General features: G+C 45.7%; 1 protein-coding gene across 1 annotated transcript in view; it reads right to left on the bottom strand.

The window, feature by feature from the left end:
- Window positions 1–5,136: 5,136 nt before the first annotated feature.
- The window catches only part of LOC106576640 (ras-related protein Rap-1b), a 108,858-nt gene continuing 92,175 nt past the window's right edge, over window positions 5,137–21,819 (bottom strand). Inside the window, 4 exon segments of the mRNA XM_082964264.1 lie at window positions 5,137–5,752; window positions 7,125–7,195; window positions 7,197–7,240; window positions 16,534–16,677. Of these exon segments, the coding sequence (XP_082820390.1) occupies window positions 5,694–5,752; window positions 7,125–7,195; window positions 7,197–7,240; window positions 16,534–16,677 (318 nt within the window). The 3' untranslated portion in view covers window positions 5,137–5,693.

The following is a 21,819-nucleotide window of genomic DNA, read 5'->3' as shown; positions in this document are numbered from 1 at the left end:
CTAGTGTATCTCTACACTGCCCCCCCCCCCCCCCCAGTCTCCATAGACATTCCTAAAGACCCATCCCGCTGAATAGCAGCCCTACAGGAAGTAATGCGATGACAGGACCAGAGGGCCTCAGATCCTCAAATCAACATGTCATCCACAGGATTAAAGAAGAAATTGAATTATTCCAGAGTCGAGATCAGCAAGCATATTTTCAATAGATCATGTGCTCTGTGTTTCTATAAACAAAGAGATGTAGGATATGTAATGTATGGAGTCTAACAGTCCAGCAGGCAGCTCTGCTCTAGCCACAGTCTGATAATGACTTTTCCCCTGACGGAGAGAGATATGGAGAGAGAGAGAGAGAGAGAGAGAGAGAGATATGGAGAGAGAGAGAGAGAGAGAGAGAGAGAGATATGGAGAGAGAGAGAGATATGGAGAGAGAGAGAGATATGGAGAGAGAGAGAGAGAGAGATGGAGATATGGAGAGAGAGATATGGAGAGAGAGATATGGAGAGAGAGATATGGAGAGAGAGATATGGAGAGAGAGATATGGAGAGGGGGAGAGAGAGAGAAAGAAAAAGAGTGAAGGAGAGAGATCGTGATAGGGAGAGAGAGAGTGAGAGCATGAGAGTAAGAGAGTGGGAGAGAGAGCAATAGAGAGGGAGGGAGAGAGAGAGCGAGAGAAAGAGAGTGGGCGAGAGAATGAGGGAGAGAGATAGGGAAGGAGAGTGATAGGGAGAGAGAGGTACATGAAACAGAATATCTGCCAATGGAGTGATAGATGACTTCTATATGAACCCTGGTCTGGGCTGCTCTGCTGTGATCTTGTATTTAACAAGCCATCTGACTTCCTGGAGTACGGTACCTAGTGTGACTGGTGGTGCTGCTAACTATGCTGTCTTTCAACTGCTTACTGAAAGATTTACATTACAGAGTAGGAACATTTCTGAAACTTTCCTTCACGTCTTCCTTCTATTCGTGTATGTCTGTGTATCTGACTATCTCACCCTCCTCTACCTCAAAGCTACTGAGGAATAAAGACCAAAGCAGTACTATTACAGCAGGGGTGTCCAACTCATTCCATGGAGGGCCTAATGTCTGCTGGTTTGGGGTTTCCTTTCAATTATGACCCAGACAACCAGGTGAGAGTTCCTCACTAAGACCTAGACAACCAGGTGAGGGTTCCTTACTAAGACCCAGACAACCAGGTGAGAGTTCCTCACTAAGACCTAGACAACCAGGTGAGAGTTCCTCACTGAGACCTAGACAACCAGGTGAGAGTTCCTCACTAAGACCCAGACAACCAGGTGAGAGTTCCTCACTGAGACCTAGACAACCAGGTGAGGGTTCCTTACTAAGACCCAGACAACCAGGTGAGAGTTCCTCACTAAGACCTAGACAACCAGGTGAGAGTTCCTCACTAAGACCTAGACAACCAGGTGAGAGTTCCTCACTGAGACCTAGACAACCAGGTGAGCGTTCCGAACTAATCAGTGACCTTCTTTTGTCAATCAAGTAGGAGTGAAAACCCACAGACACTCTGCCCTCCGTGGAATGAGTTTGAGACATGTGCATCACAAGATGGGGAGGTGGTTAAACCACAGAGATAAAACAATCTGTATGGCTAAACCACAGAGATAAAACAATCTGTATGGCTAAACCACAGAGATAAAACAATCTGTATGGTTAAACCACAGAGATAAAACAATCTGTATGGTTAAACCACAGAGATAAAACAATCTGTATGGTTAAACCACAGAGATAAAACAATCTGTATGGTTAAACCACAGAGATAAAACAATCTGTATGGTTAAACCACAGAGATAAAACAATCTGTATGGTTAAACCACAGAGATAAAACAATCTGTATGGCTAAACCACAGAGATAAAACAATCTGTATGGTTAAACCACAGAGATAAAACAATCTGTATGGTTAAACCACAGAGATAAAACAATCTGTATGGTTAAACCACAGAGATAAAACAATCTGTATGGCTAAACCACAGAGATAAAACAATCTGTATGGTTAAACCACAGAGATAAAACAATCTGTATGGTTAAACCACAGAGATAAAACAATCTGTATGGTTAAACCACAGAGATAAAACAATCTGTATGGTTAAACCACAGAGATAAAACAATCTGTATGGCTAAACCACAGAGATAAAACAATCTGTATGGTTAAACCACAGAGATAAATCAATCTGTATGGTTAAACCACAGAGATAAAACAATCTGTATGGTTAAACCACAGAGATAAATCAATCTGTATGGCTAAACCACAGAGATAAAACAATCTGTATGGTTAAACCACAGAGATAAAACAATCTGTATGGTTAAACCACAGAGATAAAACAATCTGTATGGCTAAACCACAGAGATAAAACAATCTGTATGGTTAAACCACAGAGATAAAACAATCTGTATGGTTAAACCACAGAGATAAAACAATCTGTATGGTTAAACCACAGAGATAAAACAATCTGTATGGTTAAACCACAGAGATAAAACAATCTGTATGGTTAAACCACAGAGATAAAACAATCTGTATGGCTAAAACAACAACAACAACACAGAACATTCCGGCGGCGGGCCGGCGTCATGGCAACGCCCTTGCATGGCAATCCAATTTATTGAACTACAGATGCTGGGTTATACAAAATACACCACTTCAATTAAGGCTCTTAGTTTACATTTGGCCACCCCTCTTTTCCCTCCCCACCCCTCCCCTTGCCCATCCCATAATAGGCAGATGACGTTGCATTTCCAATACTGTGGCTCTGTAAGGGGGACATGGTACACATGGTCTATCCACCAGGACTGATGCTGTTGGTTAGCATCACAGCAACACAAAGCAACAAAGGCATTCTCTTACAAGAGGTCAACAGAGGTCACGCAACTCACAACAAACGTGCAACTTTAACCCCCCCTCCCCTCCCTCCCTCCCTCTCTGCGTCTCAAATGGCAACCTAAGCCCATAGGGCTGTGGTCAAAAGTAGTGCACTATGTAGGGAATAGGGTGCCATTGGGGACGCACACCCCGTATCATCCAAGTTCTGCCTGTTCCTCCTCCTCCTCCTCATCATCTCTACATTGCTGTGGTTCTTATTGTATTTCAGTCTTATTCCCTGCTGCTTCAAACACATTAGTCTGTCCCCCCTCCCCCCACATTCACTATAGAACAGATAACCCCACACGGTTACTCTTCATCACTATCATCATCATCACCATCATCATCATCATCCGACAGACTGACAGGAAACAGGTCAAACCAAGTATTACACAGGTGAAATAGTCACTAACAGGCAAGTTTCTTTACTGACAGGATCCAATATTTGGTTTTCATATCCTCAGCTGACAACAGATGCATTAGCAAGGGGACAGGGGAGGGGCTGGGGAAGAGGGGAGGGGCAAGGGCTTGGGGAGAGGGGCTAGGGGAGAGGGGAGGGGCTAGGGGAGAGGAGTGAGATGGGGAAAGAGACTAGAGGACAGGGGGAGATAGGGGAGAGGGGCTAGGGGAGGGGCTGGGGAAGAGGGGAGAGGGGCTAGGGGAGAGGGGCTAGGGGAGAGGGGCTAGGGGAGAGGAGTGAGATGGGGAAAGAGACTAGAGGACAGGGGGAGATAGGGGAGAGGGGCTAGGGGAGGGGCTGGGGAAGAGGGGAGAGGGGCTAGGGGAGAGGGGCTAGGGGAGAGGAGTGAGATGGGGAAAGAGACTAGAGGACAGGGGGAGATAGGGGAGAGGGGCTGGGGAAGAGGGGAGAGGGGCTAGGGGAGAGGAGTGAGATGGGGAAAGAGACTAGAGGACAGGGGGAGATAGGGGAGAGGGGCTAGGGGAGGGGCTGGGGAAGAGGGGAGAGGGGCTAGGGGAGAGGGGCTAGGGGAGGGGGGCTAGGGGAGGGGCTGGGGAAGAGGGGAGAGGGGCTAGGGGAGGGGCTGGGGAAGAGGGGAGAGGGGCTAGGGGAGAGGGGCTAGGGGAGAGGAGTGAGATGGGGAAAGAGACTAGAGGACAGGGGGAGATAGGGGAGAGGGGCTGGGGAAGAGGGGAGAGGGGCTAGGGGAGAGGAGTGAGATGGGGAAAGAGACTAGAGGACAGGGGGAGATAGGGGAGAGGGGCTAGGGGAGGGGCTGGGGAAGAGGGGAGAGGGGCTAGGGGAGAGGAGTGAGATGGGGGAAAGAGACTAGAGGACAGGGGGAGATAGGGGAGAGGGGCTGTGGGAGAAGGGGAGAGAGGCTGGTTTAGAAAAGGAGAGGGAGTACAGTGGGAATCTACAGCAGCGTTTCCCAAACTCGGTCCTGGGGCCCTCCCTGGGTGCATGTTTTGGTTTTTGCCCTAGCACTACACAGATTATTTGAGTAATCATCAAGCTTGATTATTTGAATCAGCTGTGCAGTGCCAAAAGGTGCCCCCCTTGGGGTCCCCAGGACCCAGTTTGAGAAACGCTGCTCTACAACAGAAGTGTGGAGAATAACATCACCAATGACAAAAAAAAAATCTATACTTCCTGTTGTAGATCGCAGATTCTGTAAGAGGGGATTGGCTAACTGGACAAACCAAACCAATGAGAGACGGCCTTGGAAGGATGAAGAATAAAAAACATGATGAGGATCGCCCAGTCACGTCGGCCACTGGTGTCTCAGAAGTTGGGTAGCTTGTTAAAATGTCAAGTCCCTCTTTGACCACAACCCCAATTGAAAAACCCCACTGTACAAACATCTTTGTAAACAACACAAGGGCTGCCTCCAAAATGGCACCCTAATTCCCTATATAGTGTACTACTTTTGACCAGGGCCCATAGGGAAACCAATAGGGAAACCCATTGTGCTCTGGTCAAATGTAGTACACTTGGGTGCCATTTCAGACGCACACAAGGAAACCCAGGCATGACATAGAAGGATGATTGGATCATAGTTGGATTCTCCAGAAAGAAAGATGATTGGATCATAGTTGGATTCTCCAGAAAGAAAAAAACCTATTTGAAGGCAACATCATCAGGCTAAAAGACAATTTCATAGTTACTGAAAAAACATGATACTTTTTTTCTTTTTACACATATAATAATCACTGTTGTATCCACAGGTTTACTCCTCAAATAAAAGTCATATCAATAGCTGTCGCAGTATAGCATCTCTCAGTGGAGACCAAACTAGTCATTTTAAAAGAAATAAAAAGACAGAAAAATTATGTTGAATGATCGAAGGAAAATCAAAAGGTACAAATAAAATGTTAGAAAAGAAACCACAGGAGCAAGTTAGCTGTATGAACCGGACTATATAGGTGCTCTTTGGGACTCTCTCTCTTTTCTCTGGCTAATATAGAGGCGCTTATAAATACCACATCATTGTAGCTACTCACCATGGCAACGTGCACATTCTGGTTAGACATCCGTTTCTACGGCTACTGTCTCCGTTAGCAATAACACTGTGTGTAGGGATCCGGATTTTTATTTTGATTCATATTGACTGATTTACCTATTTTATTTATTAAATTTACTTTATTTTATGAACTGAATTTTTTCATTTCAGTTGCATACAGTTAGAATATCTATATTTCTAAGTAGAACTCTTGTTCTCGTGACACTGGAGAGAGATAATGGTTCATCTGTGTGTAAAAAGTGATGTATTGTAGCTTTGAATCCGTTGGTGGGTTTGTTTGTTTGTTGTTGTTGTTAAAGGGGCTTCACCACACAGGAAAGTCCATTCCATCTTAGGTTTTAGTAACGTCGGAATGCTGGCACTGCTGAGAGAGACAGCAGCAAATCAGACCTGAGAGAGAGGGAGAGAGAGAAGGTGGGTAGAAAGAGAGAGAGAGAGAGAGAGAGAGAGAGAGAGAGAGAGAGAGAAAGAGAGAGAGAGAGAGAGAGAGAGAGAGAGAGAGAGAAGGTGGGTAGAAAGAGAGAGAGAGAGAGAGAGAGAGAAGGTGGGTAGATGGAGAGAGAGAGGAGAAGAGAGAGAGGAGAGAAAGAGAGGAGAGAAAGAGAGAGGAGGAGAGAGAGAAAGAGAGAAGAGAGCGAGAGAGAAGAGAGGAGGAGAGAGAATGAGAAAGAGGATAAGAGAGTGGGAGAGGGAGAGGGAGAGAGAGGAGGAGAGAAAGGAGAAGAGAGAGAGAGAGGAGGAGAAGAGAGAGGAGAAGAGAGAGAGGAGGAGAGAAAGGAGAAGAGAGAGAGAGAGGAGGAGAAGAGAGAGGAGAAGAGAGAGGAGAAGAGAGAGGAGAAGAGAGAGGAGAAGAGAGAGAGAGAGAGAGAGAAGAGAGAGGAGAAGAGAGAGAGAGAGAGAAGAGAGAGGAGAAGAGAGAGGAGAAGAGAGAAGAGAGAGAGAGAAGAGAGAGGAGAAGAGAGAGGAGAAGAGAGAGGAGAAGAGAGAGGAGAAGAGAGAGGAGAAGAGAGAGGAGAAGAGAGAGGAGAAGAGAGAGAGAGAGAGAGAGAGGAGAGAGGAGAAGAGAGAGAGGAGGAGAGAAAGGAGAAGAGAGAGAGAAGAGAGAGGAGAAGAGAGAGGAGAAGAGAGAGAGGAGGAGAGAAAGGAGAAGAGAGAGAGAGAGAGAGAGAAGAGAGAGGAGAAGAGAGAGAGGAGGAGAGAAAGGAGAAGAGAGAGAGGAGGAGAGAAAGGAGAAGAGAGAGGAGAAGAGAGAGGAGAAGAGAGAGGAGAACAGAGAGGAGAAGAGAGAGAGAGAGAGAGAGAGAGAGAGAGAGGAGAAGAGAGAGAGAGAGAGAGAGAAGAGAGAGGAGAAGAGAGAGGAGAAGAGAGAGAGAGAGAGAGAGAGAGGAGAAGAGAGAGAGAGAGAGAGAGAAGAGAGAGGAGAAGAGAGAGGAGAAGAGAGAGAGGAGGAGAGAGAGGAGAAGAGAGAGAGAGAGAGAGAGAGAGAAGAGAGAGAGGAGGAGAGAAAGGAGAAGAGAGAGAGAGAGAGAGAGAGAGAAGAGAGAGGAGAAGAGAGAGAGGAGGAGAGAAAGGAGAAGAGAGAGAGAGGTATAGAGACATTAATGACACTTCTAACTGCACCATATGATGTCTCTTAATATGAAAGGGAGAAGTTCTTGCTCAAGATATTCCTCAGGTTTAAGACAAGGAGGCCGCAGCCAAATGCCTACAACTGTCTTTTCAATTAGGCAGTGGCATTCTGACTCCTACAAGTGCTTTTCACCTGGCTCAGTGCGACAGAGCAGCTGTGTATTAGAGGAGCTGACAGTTGGACTTTTTGCGTGTCTTCCCAGGTACTGGGGTTTTCCTGTTGATCTGCCTGACCAGGTCATAGAAGATCTGAAACACAGAGAGACACAACAATAGTTAGATACAAGTTAGCCATGGGTATCGTGTTAAGAAACGGCGGCTAGCCATGGGTATCGTGTTAAGAAACGGCGGCTAGCCATGGGTATCGTGTTAAGAAACAGTGGCTAGCCATGGGTATCGTGTTAAGAAACAGTGGCTAGCCATGGGTATCGTGTTAAGAAACGGCGGCTAGCCATGGGTATCGTGTTAAGAAACGGCGGCTAGCCATGGGTATCGTGTTAAGAAACAGTGGCTAGCCATGGGTATCGTGTTAAGAAACGGTGGCTAGCCATGGGTATCGTGTTAAGAAACAGTGGCTAGCCATGGGTATCGTGTTAAGAAACAGTGGCTAGCCATGGGTATCGTGTTAAGAAACAGTGGCTAGCCATGGGTATCGTGTTAAGAAACAGTGGCTAGCCATGGGTATCGTGTTAAGAAACAGTGGCTAGCCATGGGTATCGTGTTAAGAAACAGTGGCTAGCCATGGGTATCGTGTTAAGAAACGGTGGCTAGCCATGGGTATCGTGTTAAGAAACGGCGGCTAGCCATGGGTATCGTGTTAAGAAACGGCGGCTAGCCATGGGTATCGTGTTAAGAAACGGCGGCTAGCCATGGGTATTGTGTTAAGAAACAGTGGCTAGCCATGGGTATCATGTTAAGAAACAGTGGCTAGCCATGGGTATCGTGTTAAGAAACAGTGGCTAGCCATGGGTATCGTGTTAAGAAACGGTGGCTAGCCATGGGTATCGTGTTAAGAAACAACGGCTAGCCATGGGTATCGTGTTAAGAAACAGTCACAGGTGTCTTGGTTTCAAAAAGCAAGACCATGAGAGAATACATGTAAATAGCAGAGCGTGCCATTGGACTAGATCGATTCACACACTGTCAGATAGATGGTTTTAGAGAGTCAGTCAGGGCGTTTTAGTCAGGCCCAAGGCTCAGACCAGATCTCAGTGGACAGCGTGAGTGATGTCATCCACATCCCAACCAGACAAGATGACACCTCAGGCCACAATATTTACTAGACAGACAAATCACGTCTCAATCTGTGAGAACTCACCCAAGGGTTTATTTATGGATAATGATAGATAATGACTCCTTCAGGGCAATTGTATGTACAGTACCAGTCAGAAGTTTGGACACACCTACTCATTCAAGGGTTTTTCTTTATTTTTAAGAATGAAGTATCTTAGACAAGAATGAAGTATTTTAGACTATGTGAAGTATCTTTGACAATAGTGTATTTATAGTATCACAAACTGGTCAGAATGAATGAATGGTCTGATTATTTTATTTCACCAGACAAAGCTGTATGACTAGGGGTAACATACAAAGCTGTATGACTAGAGGTAACAGACAAAGCTGTATGACTAGGGGTAACAGACAAAGCTGTATGACTAGGGGTAACAGACAAAGCTGTATGACTAGGGGTAACAGACAAAGCTGTATGACTAGGGGTAACAGACAAAGCTGTATGACTAGGGGTAACATACAAAGCTGTATGACTAGGGGTAACATACAAAGCTGTATGACTAGGGGTAACAGACAAAGCTGTATGACTAGGGGTAACAGACAAAGCTGTATGACTAGGGGTAACAGACAAAGCTGTATGACTAGAGGTAACAGACAAAGCTGTATGACTAGGGGTAACAGACAAAGCTGTATGACTAGGGGTAACATACAAAGCTGTATGACTAGGGGTAACAGACAAAGCTGTATGACTAGGGGTAACATACAAAGCTGTATGACTAGGGGTAACCGACAAAGCTGTATGACTAGGGGTAACATACAAAGCTGTATGACTAGGGGTAACAGACAAAGCTGTATGACTAGGGGTAACATACAAAGCTGTATGCCTAGGGGTAACAGACAAAGCTGTATGACTAGAGGTAACAGACAAAGCTGTATGACTAGGGGTAACAGACATAGCTGTATGACTAGGGGTAACAGACAAAGCTGTATGACTAGGGGTAACATACAAAGCTGTATGACTAGGGGTAACAGACAAAGCTGTATGACTAGGGGTAACAGACAAAGCTGTATGACTAGGGGTAACATACAAAGCTGTATGACTAGAGGTAACAGACAAAGCTGTATGACTAGGGGTAACATACAAAGCTGTATGACTAGGGGTAACAGACAAAGCTGTATGACTAGGGGTAACAGACAAAGCTGTATGACTAGGGGTAACAAACAAAGCTGTATGACTAGGGGTAACAGACAAAGCTGTATGACTAGGGGTAACATACAAAGCTGTATGACTAGGGGTAACAGACAAAGCTGTATGACTAGGGGTAACCGACAAAGCTGTATGACTAGGGGTAACATACAAAGCTGTATGACTAGGGGTAACATACAAAGCTGTATGACTAGGGGTAACATACAAAGCTGTATGACTAGGGGTAACAGACAAAGCTGTATGACTAGGGGTAACATACAAAGCTGTATGCCTAGGGGTAACAGACAAAGCTGTATGACTAGAGGTAACAGACAAAGCTGTATGACTAGGGGTAACAGACATAGCTGTATGACTAGGGGTAACAGACAAAGCTGTATGACTAGGGGTAACATACAAAGCTGTATGACTAGGGGTAACAGACAAAGCTGTATGACTAGGGGTAACAGACAAAGCTGTATGACTAGGGGTAACATACAAAGCTGTATGACTAGAGGTAACAGACAAAGCTGTATGACTAGGGGTAACATACAAAGCTGTATGACTAGGGGTAACAGACAAAGCTGTATGACTAGGGGTAACAGACAAAGCTGTATGACTAGGGGTAACAAACAAAGCTGTATGACTAGGGGTAACATACAAAGCTGTATGACTAGGGGTAACAGACAAAGCTGTATGACTAGGGGTAACAAACAAAGCTGTATGACTAGGGGTAACAGACAAAGCTGTATGACTAGGGGTAACAGACAAAGCTGTATGACTAGGGGTAACATACAAAGCTGTATGACTAGAGGTAACAGACAAAGCTGTATGACTAGGGGTAACATACAAAGCTGTATGACTAGGGGTAACAGACAAAGCTGTATGACTAGGGGTAACATACAAAGCTGTATGACTAGGGGTAACAGACAAAGCTGTATGACTAGGGGTAACATACAAAGCTGTATGACTAGGGGTAACAGACAAAGCTGTATGACTAGGGGTAATTGTAGTTGTCTCTGTCTACTCCCAGAGTGTTACATAACTCACATACACACACCACATCACATCCATTTGGAGCAGACAGCCTCCTGTCCTGAATCTGCACTCTTTGGACATAAAACAAACCCCTTGGACATAATCAATGGTTACAGCTCGAGCCAATTGCATAATTATAGTGATTAAACCAATATCAATCAGGTGTGAGAGAGAGAGAGAGAGAGAGAGAGAGGAGAGAGAGAGAGAGAGAGAGAGAGAGAGAGATCATGCCAAGAGACAAGGATACATCTTAGGCTGGTATTACCCATAAAGCCCATTTCCTGTTGACAATGACATCTCTCTAATGGAGCCAGCTCGTTGTCAATGACACTGGTTGTGGATCAACCAAAGACCTACAGTCTCTATTAGAAGTGAGTCATCTCCATTAGAATGGGGTCCTCTCCATTAGAAGTGAGTCCTCTCCATTAGAATGGGGTCCTCTCCATTAGAATGGGGTCCTCTCCATTAGAAGTGAGTCCTCTCCATTAGAATGGGGTCCTCTCCATTAGAAGTGAGTCCTCTCCATTAGAATGGGGTCCTCTCCATTAGAAGTGAGTCCTCTCCATTAGAATGGGGTCCTCTCCATTAGAATGGGGTCCTCTCCATTAGAATGGGGTCCTCTCCATTAGAATGGAGTTCTCTCCATTAGAATGGGGTCCTCTCCATTAGAATGGGGTCCTCTCCATTAGAATGGGGTCCTCCCCATTAGAATGGAGTCCTCTCCATTAGAATGGGTCATATCTATTAGAATGGATAATCTCTATCACCACCTAAACCAAGAGCATTGCTCAGACCAGCTAGAGACTGAAGCTTAATGGGATAACCGGTTAATAGTAGTGTAACTCCCCAGGGGTCAGGAGTCAACCCACATTAAACCTGGTTTATAGTGGTATAACGGGTCAGGGGTCAACCCACATTAAACCCCACTGACTGACCTCACAGCTACTGTAGCCTATCACAGTGGTGAATGAGTGAATAAATGAATAAGGCGTGGCGCAGGAAAGTGCTGCCTGGGCTAGTGGACTCTTGACTCAGAGCAAAACAGGGTTTGGCCTTTGTTGATGCTGAGACATGAAGCCCAATGTCATCTCTTCATTATCTAAGCCCAACGGCATCTCTTCATCATCCAACTATATACGCACTATACAGTCGTGGCCAAAAGTTTTGAGAATGACACAAATATACATTTTCACAAAGTCTGCTGCCTCAGTTTGTATGATGGCAATTTACATATCCTCCAGAATGTTATGAAGAGTGATCAGATGAATGCAATTAATTGGAAAGTCCCTCTTTGCCATGCAAATGAACTGAATCCCAAACAAACATTTCCACTGCATTTCAGCTTTGCCACAAAAGGACCAGCTGAAATCATGTCAGTGATTCTCTCGTTAACATAGGTGCGAGTGTTGATGAGGACAAGGCTGGAGATCACTCTGTCATGCTGATTGAGTTCGAATAACAGATTGGAAGCTTCAAAAGGAGGGTGGTGCTTGGAATCATTGTTCTTCCTCGGTCAAGCATGGTTACCTGGAAACACGCGCCGTCATCATTGCTTTGCACAAAAAGGCTTCACAGGCAAGGATATTGCTGCCAGTAAGATTGCACCTAAATCAACCATTTATCGGATCATCAACAACTTCAAGGAGAGCGGTTCAATTGTTGTGAAGAAGGCTTCAGGGCGCCCAAGAAAGTCCAGCAAGCGCCAGGACCGTCTCTTAAATTTGATTCAGCTGCGGGATCGGGGCACCACCAGTACAGAGCTTGCTCAGGAATGGCAGCAGGCAGCTGTGAGTGCATCTGCACGCACAGTGAGGCAAAGACTTTTGGAGGATGGCCTGGTGTCAAGAAGGGCAGCAAAGAAGCCACTTCTCTCCAGGAAAAACATCAGGGACAGACTGATATTGACAGACTGATATTCTGCAAAAGGTACAGGGATTGGACTGGGGTAAAAGTCATTTTCTCTGATGAATCTCCTTTCCGATTGTTTGGGGCATCCGGGAAAAAAAAGCTTGTCCGGAGAAGACAAGGTGAGCGCTACCATCAGTCCCATGTCATGCCAACAGGAAGCATCCTGAGACCATTCATGTGTGGGGTTGCTTCACAGCCAAGGGAATGCGCTCACTCACAATTTTGCCTAAGAACACAGCCATGAATAAAGAATGGTACCAACACATCCTCCGAGAGCAACTTCTCCCAACCATCCAGGAATAGTTTGGTAACGAACAATGCCTTTTCCAGCATGATGGAACATCTTGCCATAAGGAAAAAGTGATAACTAAGTGGCTCGGGAAACAAAACATTGATATTTTGGGTCCATGGCCAGGAAACTCCCCAGACCTTAATCCCATTGAGAACTTGTGGTCAATCCTCAAGAGGCGGGTGGACAAACAAAAACCCACAAATTCTGACAAACTCCAAGCATTGATTATGCAAGAATGGGCTGCCATCAGTCAGGATGTGGCCCAGAAGTTAATTGACAGCATGCCAGGGCGGATTGCAGAGGTCTTGAAAGAGAAGGGTCAACACTGCAAATATTGACTCTTTGCATCAACTTCATGTAATTGTCAATAAAGTCAATGACACTTATGAAATGCTTGTAATTATACTTCAGTATTCCATAGTAACATCTGACAAAGATATCTAAATACACTAAGCAGCAAACTTTGTGGAAATTAATATTTGTGTCATTCTCAAAACTTTTGGCCACAACTGTACACACATACTTAGTACTGTAGATATGTGGTAGTGGTGGAGTAGGGGCCTGAAGGCACACAGTTTGTGGTGAAATCTGTGAATGTATTGTAATGTTTTTTAAATTGTATAAACTGCCTTAATTTTGCTGGACCCCAGGAAGACTAGCTGCAGCTTTGGCAGGAACTAATGGGGATCCATAATAAACCCCAGGAAGAATAGCTGCTGCCTTGGCAGGAACTAATGGGATCCATAATAAATACAAATACAAAGGCTTGCTGCTGATTCTGAGACATTAAGCCCAATGCCATGCCATGCCACCTCACGTCAATCGTAAATCTTACGCAGCAGAGAACCTGGTCTTCAGTACCAACCAAAAGGAATGCCTTTGTCCTACAGGAAACTTTTACTGTCAAAACTATATCATTACAAAAAAAGTAAATATTGGAACAATTATTTCTAAGATAGGAATGATAAGAATGGTCAGTGGGGATCTAAAGAATAATCATGTCATATTGTTGATCATTTTGTGATGTTATTAAAAACGGTATCAACCAAATAGTGTAATTTAGGAAGGAAACCCCCCATTTGGCTGTTAAGTTTTTATCCAATATGATGTTAATACAATATTATGAACGATGAAACTATTTTTGTTAAGATAGGAATGTGATTTTAGTTTTCAAACGAGATCATAGCTTTTATGTCCCTTGCGCATTAAACTAAGCCACGCTTCCGAATGAGGTCAGAAGAGCGTGTCAGTGTGATGGCACCGCCCTTTTCGACCTGAGTGTTTCAAAGGACTCGCTAAGAATTAACATGCGGACTAGCAGACGTGGCTACACGTTGAAATGGTAGGAAAAACTCACTAGACCAAAAACATTGACAGTCTGCAGCTGTGCATGTAAAGGGTTCTAGAACTTTGACTAAAGATACGAGGTGGGAAGGAAGAAAATCCCATCTCAGACAATCAACGAGTATCTGTTCTATTTGAACACTCCACTATAATGACCAAAACTAAGAAGGACATTGTGACCTCTGATGGACAACCAGAGCATTACACCCATGGAGCCATTCCCCATGGAAGGATCGATTGGTTTCAACAGACAGACGACAGATAAAAGACATCTACATGTAAATACATTGCATTTCTTACCCAAATGGGAGGCGGCTTGTGTGGTAATATGGTTACTGTGAGCGTAGTTACCAAATGTACCATAAGTGTCCCCACCCCCTTTTCCCTATTGTCCACACCCCCTCTCCCTCTTGTCCCCGCCCCCTTCTTCCTATTGTCCCTGCCCCTTCTCCATCTATTGCCATGCCCCCTTCTCCCTATTGTCCCAACCCCCTCTCCCCACCCCCTTCTCACTCGCTCTATTGTCTCCACCCCCTTCTCCCTCTTGTCTCCGCCCCCTTCTCCCTCTATTGTCCCCGCCCCCTTCTCCCTCTATTGTCCCCGCCCCCTTCACCCTCTATTGTCCCCACCCCCTTCACCCTCTATTCTCCCCGCCCCCTTCACCCTCTATTGCCCCCGCCACCCTCTCTCTCTATTGTCCCCACCCCCTCCCGCTCTCTCTATTGTCCCCGCCCCCCTCTCTTTCTATTGTCCCCACCCCCTTCTCCCTATCCATTGTGTAACAAGCCGTAATATCTTGTAAGTCCACTAGGGACTTTTGTCTCATGTAACTGTGTATTCTGTGTTATTATTTAGTTAGTTAGTAAATAAATAATTCAATCAATTTGTGTCGAACTGAATAATCAGAAAAGGCTGGAGTTCTTGCGGATTCCAGAAGTCTGGGACGTTCAGAATGAGACTGATATGAGGTAGTGATTAATAAGTGACTTCTCGATATAGAACATATCTTTTAGAGTTGAATTCGGAGACGGTATATATTCCGTGGTGCCCCAAATCCTAATGAGTTAATTGTTACATGATTCATTTAAATCGGTAACAATTAAACATAGTTAGTTATTGATAAATAACCGTCATCCCATTAATCAAAGTCACGTCACGATAGTAGATTGCTGAGGGAAAAATAATCAATTGAATCAATTTTATAATAAGGCTGTAACGTAACAAAATGTGGAAAAAGTCAAGGGGTCTGAAAACTTTCCGAATGCACTGTATCTTGATGGAGCAAAACACAGGGTTGTTGACTGAAGTAGACTGCCTGACGTGTGTGTGTGTGTGTGTGTGTGTGTGTGTGTGTGTGTGTGTGTGTTTGACTAGATGTTGGAAAGTGATTTCAATGTTCAATGTGTACAGAGAGGGTGAGGCTGCTATTTGTTTGTTTATATGTGTGTGTGTGTGTGTGTGTGTGTGTGTGTGTGTGTGTGTGTGTGTGTGTGTGTGTGTGTGTGTATAGAGGTGACGCAGGCCAGATGAGGGGACGTCGCTGGCTGGTAGCCTCTGGTGGTCCTGGGCAGCTGGACGCACGCACACACACACAAACAAAAACACACACACACACACAAACAAAAACACACACACACACACACACACACACAAAAACACACACACACACACACAAAAACACACACACACAAACAAAAACACACACACGCACAGAAACAAAAACACACACACACACACACACAGCACCATTGTGTGACTCAGGAGATAGGGTGACATCAGAGTCAGTTCTAAACACAGTGGGACCAGAAGGAAGGAAGGTTCAGCTCCAAGGACAGTTAGCATACTGATTAACCTCAGACTAAATATCCCACACTACTACTGACAGCAACAACCCAGTTTATTCCTATCAGTGTCTGTTCATAGGAGGTACAGAACTTGTTGATGTGGGTACTGATGCAGGGTGTATGTGGGGGTACTGATGCAGGGTGTATGTGGGGGTACTGATGCAGGGTGTATGTGGGTACTGATGCAGGGTGTGTGTGGGTACTGATGCAGGGTGTGTGGGTACTGATGCAGGGTGTGTGTGGGTACTGATGCAGGGTGTGTGTGGGTACTGATGCAGGGTGTGTGTGTACTGATGCAGGGTGTGTATGGGTACTGATGCAGGGTGTGTGTGGGTACTGATGCAGGGTGTGTGGGTACTGATGCAGGGTGTGTAGGTACTGATGCAGGGTGTGTGGGTACTGATGCAGGGTGTGTGTGGGTACTGATGCAGGGTGTGTGTGGGTACTGATGCAGGGTGTGTGTGGGTACTGACGCAGGGTGTGTGGGTACTGATGCAGGATGTGTGGGTACTGATGCAGGGTGTGTAGGTACTGATGCAGGGTGTGTGTGGGTACTGATGCAGGGTGTGTGTGGGTACTGATGCAGGGTGTGTGTGTACTGATGCAGGGTGTGTGGGTACTGATGCAGGGTGTGTGTGTACTGATGCAGGGTGTGTGTGGGTACTGATGCAGGGTGTGTGAGGTGTGTGTGTGTTGTACTCACCTCGTTGACGTTGATCTTGGACTTTGCAGAGGACTCCAGGAAAGCACAGCTGCTCCACTGTCTGGCCAGGTTCTGGCCCTGTTCCTTCCCCACAACACGCTCATCCTCCAGATCACATTTATTACCCACCAGAATCATCGGAACCTGGAGAGGAGAGGAGGGGGAGGGAGGAGGAGGGGAGTAAAGAAAGAGTGGAATCAGGGGAGAGAGGGAGAGACCGGAGAGAGGCAAGGAGATGGAGAGGCAGAGAGACAGAGAAAGGGGGAGAGAGGGAGAGACAGGAGAGAGGCAAGGAGATGGAGAGGCAGAGAGACAGAGAAAGGGGGAGAGAGGGAGAGACAGGAGAGAGGCAGGGAGATAGAGAGACAGAGAAAGGGGGAGAGAGGGAGAGAGGCAGGGAGATAGAGAGGCAGGGAGACAGAGAAAGGGGGAGAGAGGGAGAGACAGGAGAGAGGCAGGGAGATGGAGAGGCAGAGAAAGGGGGAGAGAGGGAGAGACAGGAGAGAGGCAGGGAGATGGAGAGGCAGAGAAAGAGGGAGAGAGAAATGTAAAAAAGAGTAGAGACAGGAAAGAGAGAGGGAGATAATATAGGGAGGGGGGGAGAGAGAAGTTTTATATTATTCTAGGTCACATGAAACACTTTGATAGGTATGAAGGGTTTTTGCTATGTTGTTGAATTCATAGGCTCTATAGAAAATTACTTTTTCCACAAGCTCAGCTGAGTTAGTATCCTCTCCTGGTTTACTGTAGAGAGAGAGAGAGAGGAATGAAATGAAACACACAGCTGAGTTAGTATCCTCTCCTGGTTTACTGTAGAGAGAGAGAGAGGAATGAAATGAAACACACAGCTGAGTTAGTATCCTCTCCTGGTTTACTGTAGAGAGAGAGAGAGAGGAATGAAATGAAACACACAGCTGAGTTAGTATCCTCTCCTGGTTTACTGTAGAGAGAGAGAGGAATGAAATGAAACACACAGCTGAGTTAGTATCCTCTCCTGGTTTACTGTAGAGAGAGAGAGGAATGAAATGAAACACACAGCTGAGTTAGTATCCTCTCCTGGTTTACTGTAGAGAGAGAGAGAGAGGAATGAAATGAAACACACAGCTGAGTTAGTATCCTCTCCTGGTTTACTGTAGAGAGAGAGAGAGAGGAATGAAATGAAACACACAGCTGAGTTAGTATCCTCTCCTGGTTTACTGTAGAGAGAGAGAGAGAGGAATGAAATGAAACACACAGCTGAGTTAGTATCCTCTCCTGGTTTACTGTAGAGAGAGAGAGAGAGGAATGAAATGAAACACACAGCTGAGTTAGTATCCTCTCCTGGTTTACTGTAGAGAGAGAGAGAGGAATGAAATGAAACACACAGCTGAGTTAGTATCCTCTCCTGGTTTACTGTAGAGAGAGAGAGAGAGGAATGAAATGAAACACACAGCTGAGTTAGTATCCTCTCCTGGTTTACTGTAGAGAGAGAGAGGAATGAAATGAAACACACAGCTGAGTTAGTATCCTCTCCTGGTTTACTGTAGAGAGAGAGAGAGAGAGGAATGAAATGAAACACACAGCTGAGTTAGTATCCTCTCCTGGTTTACTGTAGAGAGAGAGAGAGAGGAATGAAATGAAACACACAGCTGAGTTAGTATCCTCTCCTGGTTTACTGTAGAGAGAGAGAGAGAGGAATGAAATGAAACACACAGCTGAGTTAGTATCCTCTCCTGGTTTACTGTAGAGAGAGAGAGAGAGAGGAATGAAATGAAACACACAGCTGAGTTAGTATCCTCTCCTGGTTTACTGTAGAGAGAGAGAGAGAGGAATGAAATGAAACACACAGCTGAGTTAGTATCCTCTCCTGGTTTACTGTAGAGAGAGAGAGAGAGAGGAATGAAATGAAACACACAGCTGAGTTAGTATCCTCTCCTGGTTTACTGTAGAGAGAGAGAGAGAGGAATGAAATGAAACACACAGCTGAGTTAGTATCCTCTCCTGGTTTACTGTAGAGAGAGAGAGGAATGAAATGAAACACACAGCTGAGTTAGTATCCTCTCCTGGTTTACTGTAGAGAGAGAGAGAGAGGAATGAAATGAAACACACAGCTGAGTTAGTATCCTCTCCTGGTTTACTGTAGAGAGAGAGAGGAATGAAATGAAACAAACAGCTGAGTTAGTATCCTCTCCTGGTTTACTGTAGAGAGAGAGAGAGAGGAATGAAATGAAACACACAGCTGAGTTAGTATCCTCTCCTGGTTTACTGTAGAGAGAGAGAGAGAGGAATGAAATGAAACACACAGCTGAGTTAGTATCCTCTCCTGGTTTACTGTAGAGAGAGAGAGAGAGGAATGAAATGAAACACACAGCTGAGTTAGTATCCTCTCCTGGTTTATTGTAGAGAGAGAGAGAGAGAGGAATGAAATGAAACACACAGCTGAGTTAGTATCCTCTCCTGGTTTACTGTAGAGAGAGAGAGAGAGGAATGAAATGAAACACACAGCTGAGTTAGTATCCTCTCCTGGTTTACTGTAGAGAGAGAGAGAGGAATGAAATGAAACACACAGCTGAGTTAGTATCCTCTCCTGGTTTACTGTAGAGAGAGAGAGAGAGGAATGAAATGAAACACACAGCTGAGTTAGTATCCTCTCCTGGTTTACTGTAGAGAGAGAGAGAGGAATGAAATGAAACACACAGCTGAGTTAGTATCCTCTCCTGGTTTACTGTAGAGAGAGAGAGAGAGGAATGAAATGAAACACACAGCTGAGTTAGTATCCTCTCCTGGTTTACTGTAGAGAGAGAGAGAGGAATGAAATGAAACACACAGCTGAGTTAGTATCCTCTCCTGGTTTACTGTAGAGAGAGAGAGAGGAATGAAATGAAACACACAGCTGAGTTAGTATCCTCTCCTGGTTTACTGTAGAGAGAGAGAGGAATGAAATGAAACACACAGCTGAGTTAGTATCCTCTCCTGGTTTACTGTAGAGAGAGAGAGAGAGGAATGAAATGAAACACACAGCTGAGTTAGTATCCTCTCCTGGTTTACTGTAGAGAGAGAGAGAGAGGAATGAAATGAAACACACAGGGAGGTCTGTAACCTCCCTCTAGTCTCTAGACATGGAGAGTTGGTCTGTAACCTCCCTCTAGTCTCTAGACATGGAGAGTTGGTCTGTAGTGGTCTAGTCTCTAGAGATGGAGAGTTGGTCTGTAGTGGTCTAGTCTCTAGACATGGAGAGTTGGTCTGTAGCCTCCCTCTAGTCTCTAGACATGGAGAGTTGGTCTGTAGTGGTCTAGTCTCTAGACATGGAGAGTTGGTCTGTAACCTCCCTCTAGTCTCTAGACATGGAGAGTTGGTCTGTAGTGGTCTAGTCTCTAGACATGGAGAGTTGGTCTGTAGCCTCCCTCTAGTCTCTAGACATGGAGAGTTGGTCTGTAGTGGTCTAGTCTCTAGACATGGAGAGTTGGTCTGTAACCTCCCTCTAGTCTCTAGACATGGAGAGTTGGTCTGTAGCCTCCCTCTAGTCTCTAGACATGGAGAGTTGGTCTGTAACCTCCCTCTAGTCTCTAGACATGGAGAGTTGGTCTGTAGCCTCCCTCTAGTCTCTAGACATGGAGAGTTGGTCTGTAACCTCCCTCTAGTCTGTAGACATGGAGAGTTGGTCTGTAGTGGTCTAGTCTCTAGACATGGAGAGTTGGTCTGTAGTGGTCTAGTCTCTAGAGATGGAGAGTTGGTCTGTAGTGGTCTAGTCTCTAGACATGGAGAGTTGGTCTGTAGCCTCCCTCTAGTCTCTAGACATGGAGAGTTGGTCTGTAGCCTCCCTCTAGTCTCTAGACATGGAGAGTTGGTCTGTAGTGGTCTAGTCTCTAGACATGGAGAGTTGGTCTGTAGCCTCCCTCTAGTCTCTAGACATGGAGAGTTGGTCTGTAGCCTCCCTCTAGTCTCTAGACATGGAGAGATGGTCTGTAACCTCCCTCTAGTCTCTAGACATGGAGAGTTGGTCTGTAACCTCCCTCTAGTCTCTAGACATGGAGAGTTGGTCTGTAGCCTCCCTCTAGTCTCTAGACATGGAGAGTTGGTCTGTAGTGGTCTAGTCTCTAGACATGGAGAGTTGGTCTGTAGTGGTCTAGTCTCTAGACATGGAGAGTTGGTCTGTAGCCTCCCTCTAGTCTCTAGACATGGAGAGTTGGTCTGTAACCTCCCTCTAGTCTCTAGACATGGAGAGTTGGTCTGTAACCTCCCTCTAGTCTCTAGACATGGAGAGTTGGTCTGTAACCTCCCTCTAGTCTCTAGACATGGAGAGTTGGTCTGTAACCTCCCTCTAGTCTCTAGACATGGAGAGTTGGTCTGTAGTGGTCTAGTCTCTAGACATGGAGAGTTGGTCTGTAGTGGTCTAGTCTCTAGACATGGAGAGTTGGTCTGTAGCCTCCCTCTAGTCTCTAGACATGGAGAGTTGGTCTGTAACCTCCCTCTAGTCTCTAGACATGGAGAGTTGGTCTGTAGCCTCCCTCTAGTCTCTAGACATGGAGAGTTGGTCTGTAGTGGTCTAGTCTCTAGACATGGAGAGTTGGTCTGTAACCTCCCTCTAGTCTCTAGACATGGAGAGTTGGTCTGTAGTGGTCTAGTCTCTAGACATGGAGAGTTGGTCTGTAACCTCCCTCTAGTCTCTAGACATGGAGAGTTGGTCTGTAGCCTCCCTCTAGTCTCTAGACATGGAGAGTTGGTCTGTAGCCTCCCTCTAGTCTCTAGACATGGAGAGTTGGTCTGTAACCTCCCTCTAGTCTCTAGACATGGAGAGTTGGTCTGTAGCCTCCCTCTAGTCTCTAGACATGGAGAGTTGGTCTGTAACCTCCCTCTAGTCTCTAGACATGGAGAGTTGGTCTGTAACCTCCCTCTAGTCTCTAGACATGGAGAGTTGGTCTCTAACCTCCCTCTAGTCTCTAGACATGGAGAGTTGGTCTGTAGTGGTCTAGTCTCTAGACATGGAGAGTTGGTCTGTAGCCTCCCTCTAGTCTCTAGACATGGAGAGTTGGTCTGTAGCCTCCCTCTAGTCTCTAGACATGGAGAGTTGGTCTGTAGTGGTCTAGTCTCTAGACATGGAGAGTTGGTCTGTAGTGGTCTAGTCTCTAGACATGGAGAGTTGGTCTGTAACCTCCCTCTAGTCTCTAGACATGGAGAGTTGGTCTGTAACCTCCCTCTAGTCTCTAGACATGGAGAGTTGGTCTGTAACCTCCCTCTAGTCTCTAGACATGGAGAGTTGGTCTGTAACCTCCCTCTAGTCTCTAGACATGGAGAGTTGGTCTGTAG

The sequence above is a fragment of the Salmo salar genome, chromosome 17, assembly GCF_965601325.2.
Source record: "Salmo salar chromosome 17, fSalSal1, whole genome shotgun sequence".
In the NCBI taxonomy this organism is placed as follows: Eukaryota; Metazoa; Chordata; class Actinopteri; order Salmoniformes; family Salmonidae; genus Salmo; species Salmo salar.
The sequence above is the reverse complement of the archived record's forward strand: the minus strand, read 5'-3'. Positions and strand labels throughout refer to the sequence as shown.